The sequence below is a fragment of the Pan paniscus genome, chromosome X (assembly GCF_029289425.2).
Source record: "Pan paniscus chromosome X, NHGRI_mPanPan1-v2.0_pri, whole genome shotgun sequence".
Taxonomy (NCBI): Eukaryota; Metazoa; Chordata; class Mammalia; order Primates; family Hominidae; genus Pan; species Pan paniscus.
The window spans coordinates 102,532,520-102,549,766 of NC_073272.2; the positions used below are offsets into that span (position 1 = coordinate 102,532,520).

General features: G+C 39.8%; 1 protein-coding gene across 1 annotated transcript in view; it reads left to right on the top strand.

Annotated features, from left to right (window-relative positions):
* LOC100986445 (ras-related protein Rab-40A-like) overlaps nt 1-16,577 on the top strand; it is a 221,663-nt gene extending 205,086 nt beyond the window's left edge. The window contains exon 11 of the mRNA XM_055106428.3: nt 11,833-16,577. Coding sequence (XP_054962403.1) covers nt 11,905-12,741 — 837 coding nt within the window. The 5' untranslated portion in view covers nt 11,833-11,904 and the 3' untranslated portion in view covers nt 12,742-16,577. The remainder of the gene's footprint in view (nt 1-11,832) is intronic.
* Nucleotides 16,578-17,247: the final 670 nt, after the last annotated feature.

Sequence of the window (17,247 nt, forward strand, 5' to 3'; positions counted from 1 at the left end):
TTATTTTTTGAGTTTTGGTCCCACAGATAAGTGAGAACATGTGATATTTGTCTTTCTGTGCCTGGCTTACTTCACTTAATGTAATGACCACCTGTTCCATCCATGTTGTTGCAAATGACAGAATCTCTTTATTTTTATGGCTGAATAGTACTCCATTCTGTATATGTACCACATTTTCTTTTTCCATTAATCTGTTGATGGACACTTAGGTTGCTTCCAAATCTTGGCCATTATGAATAATGTTGCAACAAACATGGGAGTGAAGATACTCTTCGATATACTGATTTTCTTTCTTTTGGATGTATAGCCAGCAGTGGAATTGCTGGGTCATATGGCAGCTCTATTTTTAGATTTTGAGGACCCTCCGTACTGTTCTCCACAGTGGTTGTACTAATTTACATTCCCATCAACAGTGTATGAGGGTTCCCTTTTCTCCACATCTTTGCCAGTATATGTTATTGCCTGTCTTTTGCAGAAAGCCATTTTAACTGGAGTGAGATGATATCTCATTGTAGTTTTGTAGGAAGTGCAGAAAACTCGTTTTAGAGCTTTAACTTTGGTTGGAAAAAAGGAAAGAGAGAAAAAAAAGTTGGGGGAGGAAAGATATCCAATCCTGTGGCTGAATAGGCAGTGAGGGGTTAAAGGAAGAATTTTTAAAAATCTTCAATTTCTTGAAATTTCAGTAAGTTTAAAAGCTAATGTGAAGAACCCATTTCATCTCGTATTTAACCCTTGAATTTTCCTATATATTATTTTGTTTCTTACTCTCCTATTTCCACTTTAGAGCTCATGAGATGTCTCCAATGGACTAGTATATGTTTTGAGCTCAATACAAATATAGTTATTAGATGAGGAAAGAACGGACAACTGTGTGTCACAGAAATGCTAGTAATTTCTGGATTTTTGCCTCTCAGGGAGGTAGAAGATGGCTGAAATCCTGGTGTGATGTGACTGGATCATGCATGATCTGAGGACCCTTGCCCTGGTGACTGGTGGACAGGTTCAGATTTTTCCTATAAACATATTAACATACCAAACTGTCCAGAACCAGCTATTAAGCAAACACCATACTTTGCTTTCCTCATGCAATCTATCACAGAGCTCTTCAGGTGAGTTCACAAATATGTTTGTCCTTCCAGTGTGGGGGAACTTGATCTGAGTCTGCTAAGAGGCATGATATTGAATGACTCCTGTGACCTTCTGATAATACTTAAGAATATAGAAAACCTTCTATCTCAAAAACTTTGAACTCAAGGCATATCAGAGAGATATTTGCTTCTTTCTTCTAGATGTTTGTGTTCTTATTAGGAGAAACAATGAGAAATGATTTTTCACAATGTCTCCTGAGCCCTGAGGCTCAGCCAGCCCTTACTGCTATGTCTCAACATTTAAAGGCCATTGAAGTCCCACTCCATTCCATATACTTTGGACAACGTTTCTCATTTATGCCTGGGGACAGCTCTGTAACAATTGTATAATCAGTTCCATTTCACAGATGACTAAGCTCAGGCTCACAGAGTCTAAGTCACCTCCCTAGGTAAGTGGCAGGATTGGAATGAGGTTCCATCCCTCACCCTCCCTAGAGGATCCTGAGCACCTTTCTTTTAGAAGTTGGGCTTCCAGGACTTGAGAAATGGTCATATTCCACTCTCTTGCTATTGTGGCCCCAGAGGTGAGGTGCTCACTCTTCAACCTCTCAAGGTGATGAAGATGATAGAGGAGATAAAATCCCTATCGGCAACTAGTTTTTAGTTATTCTAAAGTTTTCCTCATTTTGTCTTCATGCCTCCTGGTCCCTGAATGATCTAATTTCCCTGGGGGCTGCCATTCCAAAGGGAGCATTCAAATTTTTCTTAAAAAAAAATGATCTGTAAAGTTTTTAAGTCATAATATTTTTGAAATTGAAAATCAATTTCGATAGTAATAAAATTAAGAATTATCTTAAAACATTGGAGAAAGTATTTGCAAACTGTACCATATATAGGATTAGTATCCGTAATTTGTAACACACACTAATGACAAAGATATTGGTAATTCATTTCAACAGAAAATTTACATAAAATAAACATGAACAATAATCTTGTTAAATATGCCAAAACCAAAAGTACTAATAAAATGCAAATACTTAAAAATCCTGAGAATTTATATAAAGTGGAAAAAAATTGCAACAGAAGATGAGGACTGTGATTGTACTTTTGGAGAAGACTGTGTGAATCGGGTGAATGTATTCATGTGCACCTCACCTACAGGGACACATCTGAAGAGTATGCAACATCCTTAGGACAACAGATCCCTTGGGTCAGAGGTTGGAGTAGGGCTAGTGAGAGATTCAGGTGAATTACAATTTGTAAATGTGCCATTGATTGCGATTCCTATTGTCAGAAGGCGACTCTGACTGCTGTGTGGGGAATGGACTGGAAAGGGACAAGATAGGGAGTGGGGATAACCATTAGGAAAATATTGCAGAAGTCCAGGGAAGAGGCACAGGTGGATGGGACCAGGGCTGCAGCTGTGTGCAGGTAGGGAGGAGTGAACCTGGACAGGGCGTGTTTGGAGGTACAGCAGGCGGAACTTGAAGTGGCTGTGCGTGTAGGGTGCATGGGGATAAGGCACAGTCAAGGATGACCCCTCAGTTTTTTGTACAGCCATGTGGAGAAATGGCACCGTTTTCTGAGAGCAGTCCTTCCATGTGCTCTTGAGATATTCTCAAGGTAATTAGGTCATCCAAACGTGGTTGTAGTGAAAAGAAGTTATTTTAAAATGCATCAGTTGATGATTAAGATTCTGTTGTATTAAACTTTATTTGACATGCAAACTGTCAAACTTTCAGAACTTGAAAAAATCTCAACATGCAAACTCACATTTAATGAGCAGTTTACTATGTGCCAACCACTGTTCTAAGGGCTTTTGTGCCTCAACTCAAGTAATTCTCAAAACAACAACCCATGAGGTGGGGATAATTGTTTTCCCCATTGTACCTTAAAGACAACTGAAGTATAGAGTAATTCTGTTACTCTCACAAGGTCACAGAGAGCCAGTTATGCTGATATCTCCGCAGTAGAATTTTTAAAATTATGGGATTCCTGACCAAAATGGCAAGGCAATATTTGTTTAAAAATATTTTGTCTTCTTAGGTCAGTACTCTATTATCCTTGTTTTACAGATGAAGCATTTGAGCTACTGCAAGCTGAAGCAAATGTATTCAAAGTCCCACAAATTTAAGAAGCAGGATTGGGCCCTAGTCTGTCTCCACAGCCAACACTCCTAACCAGTATACTTAGAAAAGAGGAAAAGACATTTGCCAAACCATGTCAGCCAATGGTGGTTGATGGTAGACAGGACCATATGTCTTTGAGTGATAACTATCCTTCAGTAGCCTTTCTTCCATGTACCAGATGATATTTATTTAAGAAAAACAAACAAGATAATGTAAAAACAAAAGAGTATAATTATTTTTAAAAAGGTAATAATCATCACAGTTAAGTTTTCCTTAGACAACCTGGCTGTTGAAATAATTCCTTGGACTTCTACAGTTAATTCTATTCCCTTTCAGGAACTCCGAGTGCTTTTACACATGGAAATCACATTTATTCTGGTTTCTATCCTTCAACTGGTTGAAAGGGAGGGCTGGTCTGATTTCCTTTGATGGGTGAGGCCATTTCTCCTAGGGATGCACCAAAGAGTGGCATTTCTGTGTCATATGACATGTGTATCTTCAGCTCAGTGGATACTGTCAAACAGTTGTTCAAAGTGGTTGTTCCAATCTATATTCCCACTAGCAATGTTGAGACTTCTACTGCTCCACATCCTCACCAACACTTGGTATTTTCTATCTTTTTCATTTTTCTCTTTCTGGTAGACATGTGATAGTATCTCCTTGTGATTTTAATTTTACTTTCTCTTTAACTCTCCTTGAAGTGTTGTCTCTTAAAAGCTATCTGTTGTTTAAAAAAAAAAAAAACCTTTCTATTTATTTGCTTAGAAAACTGGATCTTTCATCCTTTGGAGGGTGCATTATGGATTTTGCTGATTGGATTCTTATTGTGTTGTTTATTAATTTCCTCTAACCTCTCTTATTTCTTTTAAATTGGTAATTAGATTTAGAAGTTTGATCAAATTCAGCTTATTCAGCAAGAGTACCTCAGAAGCGGTGTCCTTTATTACTAAAGTGTCAAATTAGTAGGTTCATTGGGTCTGGTTGTCTCTCCTCCTGTAAGCTTGAAATTGATCACTGTATTTCAGTGTTGTCACCCTGATCCATCCATTATAAAATTTCCAGTAGCATTTCATCATAAGATGTTTGAACCTCTGAAGTAGACACCCAAAACCTATTTAATAAACTAATTAGATGTAGACATAGGAGTATGCAAGGAAACAAAACTATGTATATGACCTGTCTATCTTTTTGTAAACATGAATTTTTCAAAGAGAGTTGTGGTCATGCTGTACTTATTGTTTCATTATCTACTTTGAGGAAAATTTTGTTTCTGTTTATACAAATTATGCCTTTTCATTGGAAGAAATACAGAATGCTCTCACCTGGTGCCCAGAGTCAGAATTGCAGCAATTAAAGTCAACCAAGAGCTTGAAAAGGGGTAGGAGATTTGAGTGGAGTAAGGGAGGCACATGTATTCTATTGTATAGAATTGTAGAGAACAAAGCTTTCTGGAATTTTCTATATGCATGTTTCCAGAGCAATGAATATGTGGGCATCATAAATATAATCAGGTCACAATTATAGTGTTTTTTGTTTTTAATATTTTGAACAATGAAATTTCCACATTTAAAACACTAGGGAATTGCAAATTTATAAAACAAATATCCTCTATCTCCCTCCAAGGCAAATATACTGATTTATTAAATAAATCTTTTTAATATACTATTTTTATACCACAGCATATGAACGTGATTCTTAGTCAATAAATGTATTTCTACACTATCATTTTGTGACTAGGGTCACAGATTTTCCTGATTTACAAAACATTATCTTAATGACTTTGTCACATTATTAACTTTTTTATTGTTTAAGCCATATGAAACATAATTGAAATGTATATTAGAAATTAAAAATATTCTGTCTAAATCTTCTCCACCTCCATAATACAAGGATGGCCTGTATTAATTTATTCGTATCTATTCTCCAGATCTTTTTTCTCTCCATGTAGTACACTAACTTATTTTTAGCCGCACACACATACATATAAACCCATGTAGAGAGAGATAGATATATATATTTTTTCACAATGGAACCATATACTACATTATAATTTATGACTGTGTTGATTGACTAAATCTGATTCTTTTTCATTTTGTGTGTGTGTGTCTACAAGTGTTTTGGGGAGATTAATATTGGTTTTTATTGCATTGTCTCTTGATATAATTGACCTATCTCTGTTGTTTAAGAGTACTTCATACACAGAGGATAAAAACCTAGATTAAATATGCATACAGCATTTATATATTAACATATAAAAGCTACCTTATCTAACATTTGTAGTGTAACTTGCGTGTTTAACTGTAGTGGGTAGAATTATGTCCCCCTCAAAACATGTCCCAAACCTAACCCACACAAACTTTATTTGGAAATAGGGTCTATGTAGATATAATTAAGTGAAAGATCTCCAGAAGTAAATATCCTGAATGTAGGTTGATGCCTAACTCCAGTGACTGGTGTCTATATAAAAGAAAGCAGAGGGAGATTTGACACATGCAAGGAAGAAGGCCATGTGAAGATTGAAGTAGAGATTGGAGTTATGCTGCCTCAAGCCAAATAAAGGAGGAGCTGGAAGAGCTAAGAAAGGATTCTCCCCTAAAGCTTTTGGAGGCAGTGTGGTCCTGCCTACACCTTGGTTTTGTACTTTGGGCTTTGGTTTTATACTTCTGAACCCTGAGATAATGAAATTCTGTTGTTTAAATGTGCAAAGTTCGTGATAATTTGTTATGGTGGCCCTAGGAAACTATTCATTGGCTGATATCCTACTTTTCATGTCTACAGTGATACTAATGCCAGTAAGATATGTAAAAAGAATTTAAAATGACTAACATTTCTTATGAACTGTATGCTTTTAATGTATTGAGTCAGTCAGTGCTCACAGCTGTTTTACAAGGTAGATACTGTGACTAATCCTTATTTTATAGATGAAAAACTGAATGACAGAGAGAATAAAGACTTTGCTTGATACTGCATCATTAGGGAGTGGGACAGCTTGGATTTGTGTCCAGTACCTCATGCTCCAGAGCCTGTCACAGATTTGTGTTAAATTTAAAGAAACGACTGGACAAGCATGCATATTTTATGAGTTCATTGAAAGCAATACTCAGTATGGTTATATATGTAAACAAAAAACTGAACCTAGTGACCAAAAGGGGGATTGTAACCTTGGCGAGATCATGTTCATTGCAATCCTGGGGACAGAAGCCACAGTGCAGTGGGATAAAGAGTAAATGGGAAATAATGTTAATAGAGAATGTAGAAAATTAGAAAATTTTTTGAAGGAGAAGGAAAAGACAGAGTCAAAGAGGGAGAGAGGGAGGGGAGGGGGAGGGGAAAGGAAAGGGAGGGGAGGGGAGAGAGAAGAGGGGAGAGGAGAAAAGAAAGATATCCTGTGGCTGAATTGAATTGATGATGTATTGGGCCATTCTTGCATTGCTATAAAAAAATGCCTAAGACTGGGTAATTTATAAAGAATAGATGTTTAATTGGCTCATGGTTCTGCAGGCTTACAAACATGGCACCAGCATCTGTTTAGCTTCTGAGAAGGCCTCAGGGAGCTTTTACTCATGATGGAACGTGAAGCTGAAATATGTATGTCACATGGTGAAAGCAGGAGAGAGAAAGTGGCGGTGGGAGCGGTGGGGGGGCGGGGGGGTGCCACACACTTAACCAGATCTCAGGAGACTCACTATCATGAGGACAGTACCAAGCCTTGAGAGATCTGCCCCCATGACCCAAACACCTCACACCAGGCCCACCTCCAACACTGGGGATTAGAATTCAACATGAAATTTGGCAGGGACATATATTCGAACTGTATTAGGTGATGAGGAACAAAAAAGGATTTTTAAAACAAAAAAGAATTTTCAATTCTTTGGAGTTTGAGAAAGTTTAAAGTTAATTTGAAGAAACCATCTCCTCTCAAATGTGTATCATGAAGTTACCCATATATTCATTTGAATTCTTACCCTCTTTCCACTTTAGTTAATGAGACACCTCCAGTAGACTAGTATGCTTTTAAAGCTCAGTACACTTTCAGTTATTACCTAATGAAAGAATAGAAAATTGTCTGTTATAGAAATTCTTGTAATTCCTAGATTTTTGCCTCTCAAGGAGGCAGCGGGTAGCTGAAATCCTCTTGTAATGTAGCTGGATAATGTGTGATCTGAGAACCTTGCACTGTTTACTGCAGAATTGGTCTACAGTATTCCTATAAACATATTAAAATACTGAGCAGTGCTGGAGCACTCATTAGACAATTGCCACTCCTTGTGTCCCTGATGTGATCTGTCGTGGAGCTCACCAGGTGAGTTCACAAACGCTCCTGTCTTACCACTATGGGGAAGTGGATTTGGGTCTGCTCAGAGGCATGATGTTGAATAGCTCTTAGGAACTTTCAAGCACCTAAGAATGCAGAGACCTTTGGTCTCTAAAACTTTGAACTTAAGGCATTTCAGAGAGAGATTGCTTCTTTCTTCACGATGTTTGTGTTGTCATTAGGAGAAACAATGAGAAGTGATTTTTTCATGATGACTACCTTAGCCTTGAGGCTCAGCCAGCCCCTCATGCTGTGTACCAATACTTAAAGGCCACTCCCTGCTGTATATTCTCAACAGATTTTCTCATTTACCCCTCAGGACTGCTCTGTAAGGTTGGTATAGTCAATCCCATTTTACAGCTAACCAAGCTCAGGCTCACAGAGCCTAAATCACTTTTCCAAGTAAGTGGCAGGATTGGAATGAGGTTCCATCCCTCACCTTCCCTAGAGGACCCTGAGCACCCCCTTTTAGAAGATGGCTTTCCAGGGCTTGAGAAATGGTCAGATTCCACTCCCCTGCTATTCTAGTCCCATGGGTTCCCACTCAACAACTCCTCTGAAGATGACAGGGGAAGTGAAATCCTGTGCTTTGTGCCATGAGATCTGGTTGTAGGGCCACATGAGAGGGCTGATCCCTAAAGTGGCAAGTGGGCTCAGGCAGAAGCTCAGGTGTTGGCCTTGGGACAGGTGAGCTGCAGAGAAGGAAAGAAACATGCACTGAATTACTGTAAGCAAATGCACTTTACACCTCATCTCCTTTAATCTTAACTGCTACCCAAGGTCATTATCACCATTATTCAAATTAGGCTGCTGCCTTTAGAGGAGTTTACGTAAATCAGGGAGACAACTTTGTTGTTTCCTGATAAGCACAAACTCTGTAATACTCTAAACTTTTATCATTTCTCTTCATTCCTCCAGGGCCCTGAATGCTCTAATCTCCCTCCAGGCTGGCAGTACCTGCTCCCCAGGTGTTTTTCAATGTTTTTTCTTTGAAATTTAAGATCTGTGTAATTTTAAAGTCAAATTTTGAAGTTTAATTGGGTTAGTATCCATGATTTGTGAAACATAGTAACAAAATGATTGGCAACTATTTCAACAGAGAATTTAAATGAAATGTACATGAACAATAAACATACTAAAATATGCCAACCCCACAAGAACTAATAAAATGCAAATATTTTAAAATCTTGAGAATTTATAGTGACAAGATGCAAAAGATAAGTACCATGATTGCACTTTTGGAGAAGACAATGTGTGTGTGTAGGTGAACGTGTTGATGTGTACCTCACCTTCAGGGACATGTCTGGAGAGTATGCACCATCCTAGGAACAGCAGACCCCTTGGGGTTAAGGAGTGGGAGTTGACCAGTGAGAGCTCAGGTTAATTTTGACTTATCAATATGCTCTTGTGTACTGTTCGAAAATTGGTATTTGGGAATAAAAGTATTCTGATGAAAATTTGAACACACAAAATACTTTGGAACAAATTGTCAAAGTTAAGGTGTACATAATGTCCATTAATTTGAAAAAGCATTCCTTATATTCTATTTTATTGTGAAAGAAGTAAATAACAAGTCCAATTGACAGAGGTTTTGTGTGTGTGTGTGGGTGTGTGTGTGGGTGTGTCCTCTAGCTCTACCACCCCAAATACACAATCATGGATGCAACTTTATCTTTAGTTCCAGCGGGGATTGGAACCAATATCAGTTTCATATATTCTGGAACATGATGGATACATGGAAATTGCTACCATTAGGTGAATAATTCCAGAAAACTGTGGCTGATACATTGGAGCTAACCTCCAACCTCCATGCCTCCCTCTTCCTGAGTCCCTGGTTTGAGATGATCAGAGCTGCGTTTCTGTCTCTGGCCACTAGGAGGCATCACAGCTATCTCTGTTTTTGTACATTTTGCAGAGTAACATGTTTCAAAATGACTTGTTTACTTTGATTCCAGTTCTGTTTGGAAATTTCACATGTATATTAAAGCAGGTCCATTTGCTGTTGACCCCTAAATCTACATCGCATTCACTGATTTATCATCTCTTCCCTTCTCAGTGTAGGTTGAAGTGTCCACACTGTCGGAGGGGGCGGGGGCGGGGGCGGGGGCGGGGGAGGAGGGGTCCCTCCAGAGAGCAAAGCATTCACTCTCCATAACTCTATCCCTGTACAGGCTTCTCAGACCTTCTCACACTCTCTTTCAGTCTTCCCCTCTCCAGGACACTATAGACGCAGTTCCCCAGATGCTGCTCCAGTGCCTCCGACCTCTCTCCGTCACCTTTCTACAGCCCCGTCACTGCTACCTGGTGTTTCATTTTGTGGATGCCCTGGAGCATATGTTTTTACATTTACACCGATCAGTTTTTTTCTTACCAGCATGGGGAACTGGTTTTGTGTCTTCTCGGAGGCATGATGTTGAACAGTTTTCATGAGATTATGAAACACACAAGAATGTAGAGAACTCCATCTCTAAAACTCTGAAATCAAGGTGTATCAGGGAGATTTGCCTTCTTTATATGGATGTCTGTGTTTTCATTAGGAGAAACAATGAGTAATGATTTTTCACGATGCCTGCCTTGGCCTTGAGGTTCAGCCAACCCCTACTGCTATGTCTCAATATTTAAAGGGCCATTGAAGCCTCCCATTCCATGCCATATACCCTGGACAGGTTTTCCCATTTATGCCTGGGAATAACTCCGTGAGGATGGTATAGTCAGTCCCATTTCACAGATGACCAAGCTCAGGCTCACAGAACCTAAGTCGCCTCTTGAGGTAAGTGGCAGGATTGGAATGAGGTTCTATCCCTCACCCTCCCTAGAGGACCCTGAGAGCACCTCCCTTTTAGAAGATGCACTTCCAAGGCTTAAGAAATGGTCAGATTCCACCATTCAGATCATGGCGATGTCTTTAGGGGAGTTTGTGTAAATTAGGGAGACAACTTTGTTATTGTTTGTTCTGTATTGATGAGTATTTAGAATGCTTCTCATTTTTTCCTTTTTAAAAAGATTTCAGCAATACTGTAGCAAATAACCTCTTACCTGGCTATTTTGTACATGTGAAAAATGTTTCATCCATTACATGCTTACACATCTATCCCTTGGGGCTTGATTTCAATAATTTAAACTCCCTTATATGTGTCTGAGCATTCTCATTCCTTTAACCATCTTTATACCTGTTGTAGTTACAATATTTAAATGCATTTATAACTGATAAGTGTGTTTCCATTTCCTTGATGTATTTGGTCCCTCATCCTGCCCCCATACACAGACACACACAGAGCCACTTTTTACGTTTTTCTTTTGCAAATTAAAAAAAAATTCTTATTCAGTTTTTTCTACATTGAAATTTTGTCAAACGATAGGTGATAAAAGTATATTTAGATAGTTGCATTTGCATTCCTTATATATTAGTGAGCTAGAATGCATTTTCTTATGATTATTGGCCATTTGCATTTCGTCATCCATGAACCATTTACATATTTTGTCAGTTTTGCTGTTTTGTTATAGGATCTGTACGTGTGTTAAATCTAAAACCCTTCATTGATCTATGCATGCGTTATTTCAACACATCTTTCTTGACTGAATATTATTTATGAGACACTCTAGAAAAATCCATATCCTAGATGTGTCTTCTGAGATCTTGGCTCTTATATTTATGGGAGATGTCCCCCTGCAGCAAAAAAAGTGTTAGTGCCCATGCAAACATGCGTGGCTTGTCAAGGATCACATGTACAGACAGTTCACACTTACTCCTAAACCCGGCATGGCCACAGAGTAGAAAGGATGTGTGGGGCATTATATAAGGAGAGCACTGGCTCAGGATTGTGATTTCTGTGATCTCTATACTAACGGCAAGATTTTTAAAAATTATGTAACATTTCTGAGTTTGCCTTTTCTCATTTGTAAAATGGAAACAATCATAGCTACCAAAGACAATTGTTCTGAGAAGTAAAAGAACAAATTATTTTAAGCGTCATACACAGCGTAGGGTACATACGGTACTCAACACATCTTAGTCTGCTTCCTATCTCATACCCGTCCTTCCTTTAAAGGAGATTCCTTTGACATAATCCAAAAGGCATGGTTCCATAACGATCACATGAAAGTTTTAAGGGAAATGTATAGGTTTCCATGATTAATTAACTGCGGTGTCACTACTCTGTGCTGGGTAAGAAAAGGAAAACAATCGCTGAACCAGTTTCCCAGGGTTTGTAAAAGAAAACCATCAAAGCCACCACCTCATTTCACTTTATTTCGTAGACTTCCCCATCCCATTTTTTATGTTCTGTGTTAATTTCTCAAGAAAAATAGGCCCGGCACCGCCTCTGCGCACAACCCTGCTGGTCTGGCCCAGGCGGGGGGCGGGGCCGGCACGATGAGCGCCCCGGGCAGCCCCGACCAGGCCTACGACTTCCTGCTCAAGTTCCTGTTGGTGGGCGACAGCGACGTGGGCAAGGGCGAGATCCTGGAGAGCCTGCAGGACGGCACGGCCGAGTCCCCGTACAGTCACCTGGGGGGAATCGACTACAAGACGACCACCATCCTGCTGGACGGCCAGCGGGTGAAGCTGAAGCTCTGGGATACGTCGGGGCAGGGAAGATTTTGTACCATATTCCGCTCCTACTCTCGTGGTGCACAAGGAGTGATCCTGGTCTACGACATTGCAAACCGCTGGTCTTTCGAGGGTATGGATCGATGGATTAAGAAGATTGAGGAACATGCCCCTGGTGTCCCTAAAATCCTGGTGGGGAATCGCCTACATCTGGCATTCAAGAGGCAGGTGCCCAGGGAGCAGGCCCAGGCCTACGCCGAGCGCCTGGGTGTGACCTTCTTTGAGGTCAGCCCTCTGTGCAATTTCAACATCATAGAGTCTTTCACGGAGCTGGCCAGGATAGTGCTGCTGCGGCACAGGTTGAACTGGCTCGGGAGGCCGAGCAAGGTACTGAGCTTGCAAGACCTCTGCTGCCGCACCATCGTGTCCTGCACACCTGTGCATCTGGTGGACAAGCTCCCGCTCCCCATTGCCTTAAGAAGCCACCTCAAGTCCTTCTCCATGGCTAAGGGCCTGAATGCCAGGATGATGCGAGGCCTCTCCTACTCCCTCACCACCAGCTCCACTCACAAAAGGAGCAGCCTCTGCAAAGTGAAGATCGTCTGCCCACCCCAGAGCCCACCCAAAAACTGCACCAGAAACAGCTGCAAAATTTCTTAAGGAAGGCACCAAAAGGAAACACGCTGGAATCGCTCCAGGAAAAACTCTGGTTACACCTGGAAGAGGGAAGATGCATTCTAGATTCAAATAAATACGTTTTCAGTTTCTCATGGGAACCATGCTGCTTGGGAATGTGTGTGATGCCGTCTGTCAATAAAAGCACTTTACGCAGTTTGACTTTGAATTTCTACGTGGATGTGCATGTGTTTATAAAGGGGAAATTAGTACTCTGCTCAACTCTTGATAACATGAAATTTTGAATGTTACTTATATCATAATCACACTGCATCTTTTTCCTTAAAATAACCGCTTTTGTAAGAATGGTGATATGACAGTGATGAGTATAAATTCAAGGGAATTTGAGATGCAAAGATAGTGAGATCATTCCGAGTCATTGATATTACTAGAGGGGCCTTTTTATAAACCTCCTTTTTGATGTCAAAGCACCAATTTATAAAACACTGCAGATGCATATAGAGATTATACGTAACAGATCTGTCCAGTTTGTGCACGAAATGGATTTGATAAAGTTTTTGCTATGTTATTTTACTACATTTGGAGATTAATAAGTGATTTATATGTATGTTTTTCTGTAAATCTACTTTTTTGTACAAGATGTTCTACAAGATATGAAGCTAAGGGAGGAAAACGCCAAAGATATCTCTAGTTATGTTGAACATAGCCAACATGGTTTCAATGGGTCAGTAAGAAAAAAGCCATTTCAGTAAGGAATGAAATAAGTACTTATTTATGAAAATGTTTCTTAACAATAAAAAAGTATATATTTTTATCTTTTGGTAAAACGAAAAGAAAAAGAAAGAAAAATATGTATAATGTAACCCTGCAAGATTAGGCTTTGCAGAAAAACAATGCAATAGAACACGGGGGGCCAGGCCCATTATAAGGCCTTAGGTGAGTAATTTCCCCTGTGCTGGCCAGTTTTGGTTAACACCTCTCAGATCGATATAGAGGTTAATGAGATCACATCTGGGAAAGCACTTCTGAGACCTTAGATGGGAAGGAAGGAGAAGTGATTTCCATGTAGTTACTTTCCAGTTTACACTGTGGATTATTATAATTGATATTGGATGAACTGAGTAAATATAAGTCCTTGTACTCTTTTGTAATTGAATGACCATTTATTTGTGCATTGTCATAGGGTGATTGTAACATAAAGTCCCGCAGAAGGGCAGTACCTCTGGCCTCAGGGAGCCATGGGGACTCACCCTTCCTGAACTCTGGTACTTTTCTATCTCATGAATTTTCCACAACATTCCTGGGAGGTAGAGGATATAATCTCTACACCATCCTGTAGCTTAAGAAACAGTGATGTTTGCAGGTTAAGCAACCTGGCTGGGGAGCATCCTACCACTAAGTGGAAAAGCAGGGACCGGCACCCTATATGCCCCCATGCAGACTGTGACGCTGAGCTGCACATCACACCATAACCAAGCAAATCTTGCTTTCCTGCTGACCCAGGCCACTACTGAAATCTGTATCTTGAGCTCTGAAGCCAAGCTCCCAGTTCTGTCTCTCTTCTGAAAGACAGCCTTGTCAGACCTAAATTTCCTACTCTGTAGACAAGGGAGTGTGTCTGGGCCATTGCTTTAGAAACTGGAGTCCGCAGACAGTTCCTGTATCAGGAAGAATATGCACTCTCAGAGGGACAGGGGTCATGCTGAGGATGAATACTTGAAGGAGCAGGCCCTAAACACATGCAGATCGGGGATGCATAGAGTCTTTAATAGAAATTACCAAATCAACCTGTAAAGAGGTTGTACTAAATGACATCCCCACCACCAATATGAAACAGGGTAGACTTCCCCGCATGCCCACCTTACTGGAATCCTGAATGGTTTCTTTTTATACTTTGATGATATGACAGGTGGAAATTCTTTCATTGTCATTATATTTAATTTGATGTTCAGATAACTTAAAAAAATCCCTAGTACACAAAATGCTCTAATAATCATCATTGCATTATGTTTTTATTGCAAAATGGTCCATTTTCACATGTAGCCTAAAAACAATGAGCAACAGGCACTTGAGTCTGCAGGTTCTAGAGCTACTGCTGGCATTACATTTCCAGGGTGTGTGTGTGGCCTCTGAGGGCTTCTAATGACACTGTTTTCATAGAAGGGGATTAAGAATGTCTCTCCATGACATTGGTTGAGTTCAAGTTTGGAGAGGATCTGGATCTGCACTTTATGGAGTCTTTTTGAATGACACAAGAGCTGGACCACAACACGCTTCTGAGCAGGCTGTAATCTTTTCCCCATTGTGGAAAGCAAGCCTGTCTGTGACCTCACCTGCTCAAGTCAGGGTGGATCCCTCCAGGATGTAAGGTATGGAAGTCGGCCTAAATCTGCTTCTGAACACTGAAGCTGGGTGCTCCCATCTTGCTGCCATCCGTTGCAGAGACCTGAAAAATTGCCTGCTCTCAGCCACCAATGCCACAGATTCAGTCACTTGTGTGAGAACTCTGTCCTGAGAGATAAAATACCATAAATTACCAGCAGCTGTTTGACACATCTTGCATCCATCCATCCATCCATCCATCCATCCATCCATCCATCCATCCTTGCAGTTAATAGACATTAAGGCCAAACTCTACACGATCCCTTTTATGAAGTTTTAGGCTTCCCCAGAATAGAAACAAGGAAGTAAAGTGTGGAAATAGGGGCGTGGTGAATTCAGTTTGTAGATCTAAAAAGAGATGGCCCCTTCCTCTTAATATTCAACCTGAAAGGGTCTCTTATCATTGATAATTTTAAAACATAATTTAATACCCTGGACCCCTCTCTACATCCACAGTTACGGTTCTCTTTACATATATTCTCTCCATTGTAACCAAAGTTCTATGAAGAATTCTCAATACTCAACTCACATTCCTCCACCTCAGTCCTCATTGCTCATCTAATGGCGCTTTGTTCCCCCACCCCACCACTGAAATGAAACCCACCAAGGTCTACAGCCACTTCTTTTTCACATTTATAGATCAAGAATGTTGAAATAAACATCCTAATGTTTTCATCTGTGTAATATTTCAGAAGATTTCTTATGCAGGTACTTATAAATTTATTCAGAAATGTATGCATTTATATACTTATCTTCAAAAGATAAGGTTCATCCTACATTTAATATCATAACTTGCTTGTTTCACTGAGAACATACCTCAAAGTTTATTGATTATGAATAAACATGAGTCTATACCATAGGGATAGTAGAGATACTAATGGCCAGTAAAGACAGAAGAAAAGAAATTAAAATAGCTAAAACATATTATTTGCCAAGTCCTTTTTAGGCATTGAGTCATTCAATTTTCAGAGCACCCTTACAAGGTAGAAACTGTTACTAATTCCCATTTCGTAGATGAAAATCTGAAGTACAGAGTGAATAAAGACTTTGCCTGAGACCACACAGTTAGGGAGAGGGAGAGCTTAGATGTGTGTCCAGTACATCAAGCTCCAAAGCCCGGGAGACTGTCAAAGCTCTGTTGTTAGGTGAAAGAAGCAGTCTGCGCAAGCATGCGTACTTTGGGAGGTTACTAAAATGAATATTTTGTATATTAATATATTTATATGAAAAGCTAGATATAATGAGAAAAGGTGGATGATTATGACCTTGGTGAGAGGACATTCATTGCAATCATATGGGCAGAAGATATAGTACAGTGGGATAAGCAATCAAAGGGAAACGAGGAATGTAGAAAACCCTTTTCCAAAATTTGAATTTAAAGGTTATATATATATATCATATACACATTTAGTAATTGGCAAATGAAAGAATGGATAATTGTGTGTCAAAGGTATGCCAGTAATGCTAAGATTTTTGTCCCTCAGGGAGGCAGCAGGTGCCTGAAATGCTGGTTGCTGTGGCTGGCTAATGCATGACCTGAGGACCTGTGCACAGGTGACTACAGGACAGGTCCAGAATTTTTCTATAAATATATTAACATAGCAAGTAGCCCAGAAGCAGCCTCTGGGCAAACACCAAACCTTGCATCCCTGGTGCTATCTATCTCTGAGCTCGCCAGGTGATTTCCCAGTCATGCCTATCTTGCACACTGCCCCCACCCACAACCTGGGAAGCTGGATTTGGGTGTGCTCAGAAGCGTGATGTTGAGTAGCTTGTATGAGACAATGAAATACTTCAAAATGCAGAATACTTTCTTTCTCTGAAACTTTGAACTTAAGGCATATTACAGAGATACTTGCTTCCTTCAACCAGATGTTTGTGTTCCCATGAGAAGAAATAATGAGATGTTTCCCTAGGATCCTACAAATGTGAGCATTAAATATAATTTGTTTGTTTTTATTTTAGAGTATTTTCATTAGATCTAGATACTTCTATGTTTGTCTTGATTGACTCTATTGCATTATTTTATTTGACCTTCAAATAGTTTTATCTTCATGAAGTGGGAGCCCCTCTAGTTTGGCTTCTGGTCTTTTTGACATGTCTTCTGGTATGTTAGTTGGGTCCAGCATCATCAGTTACAATTCCTAC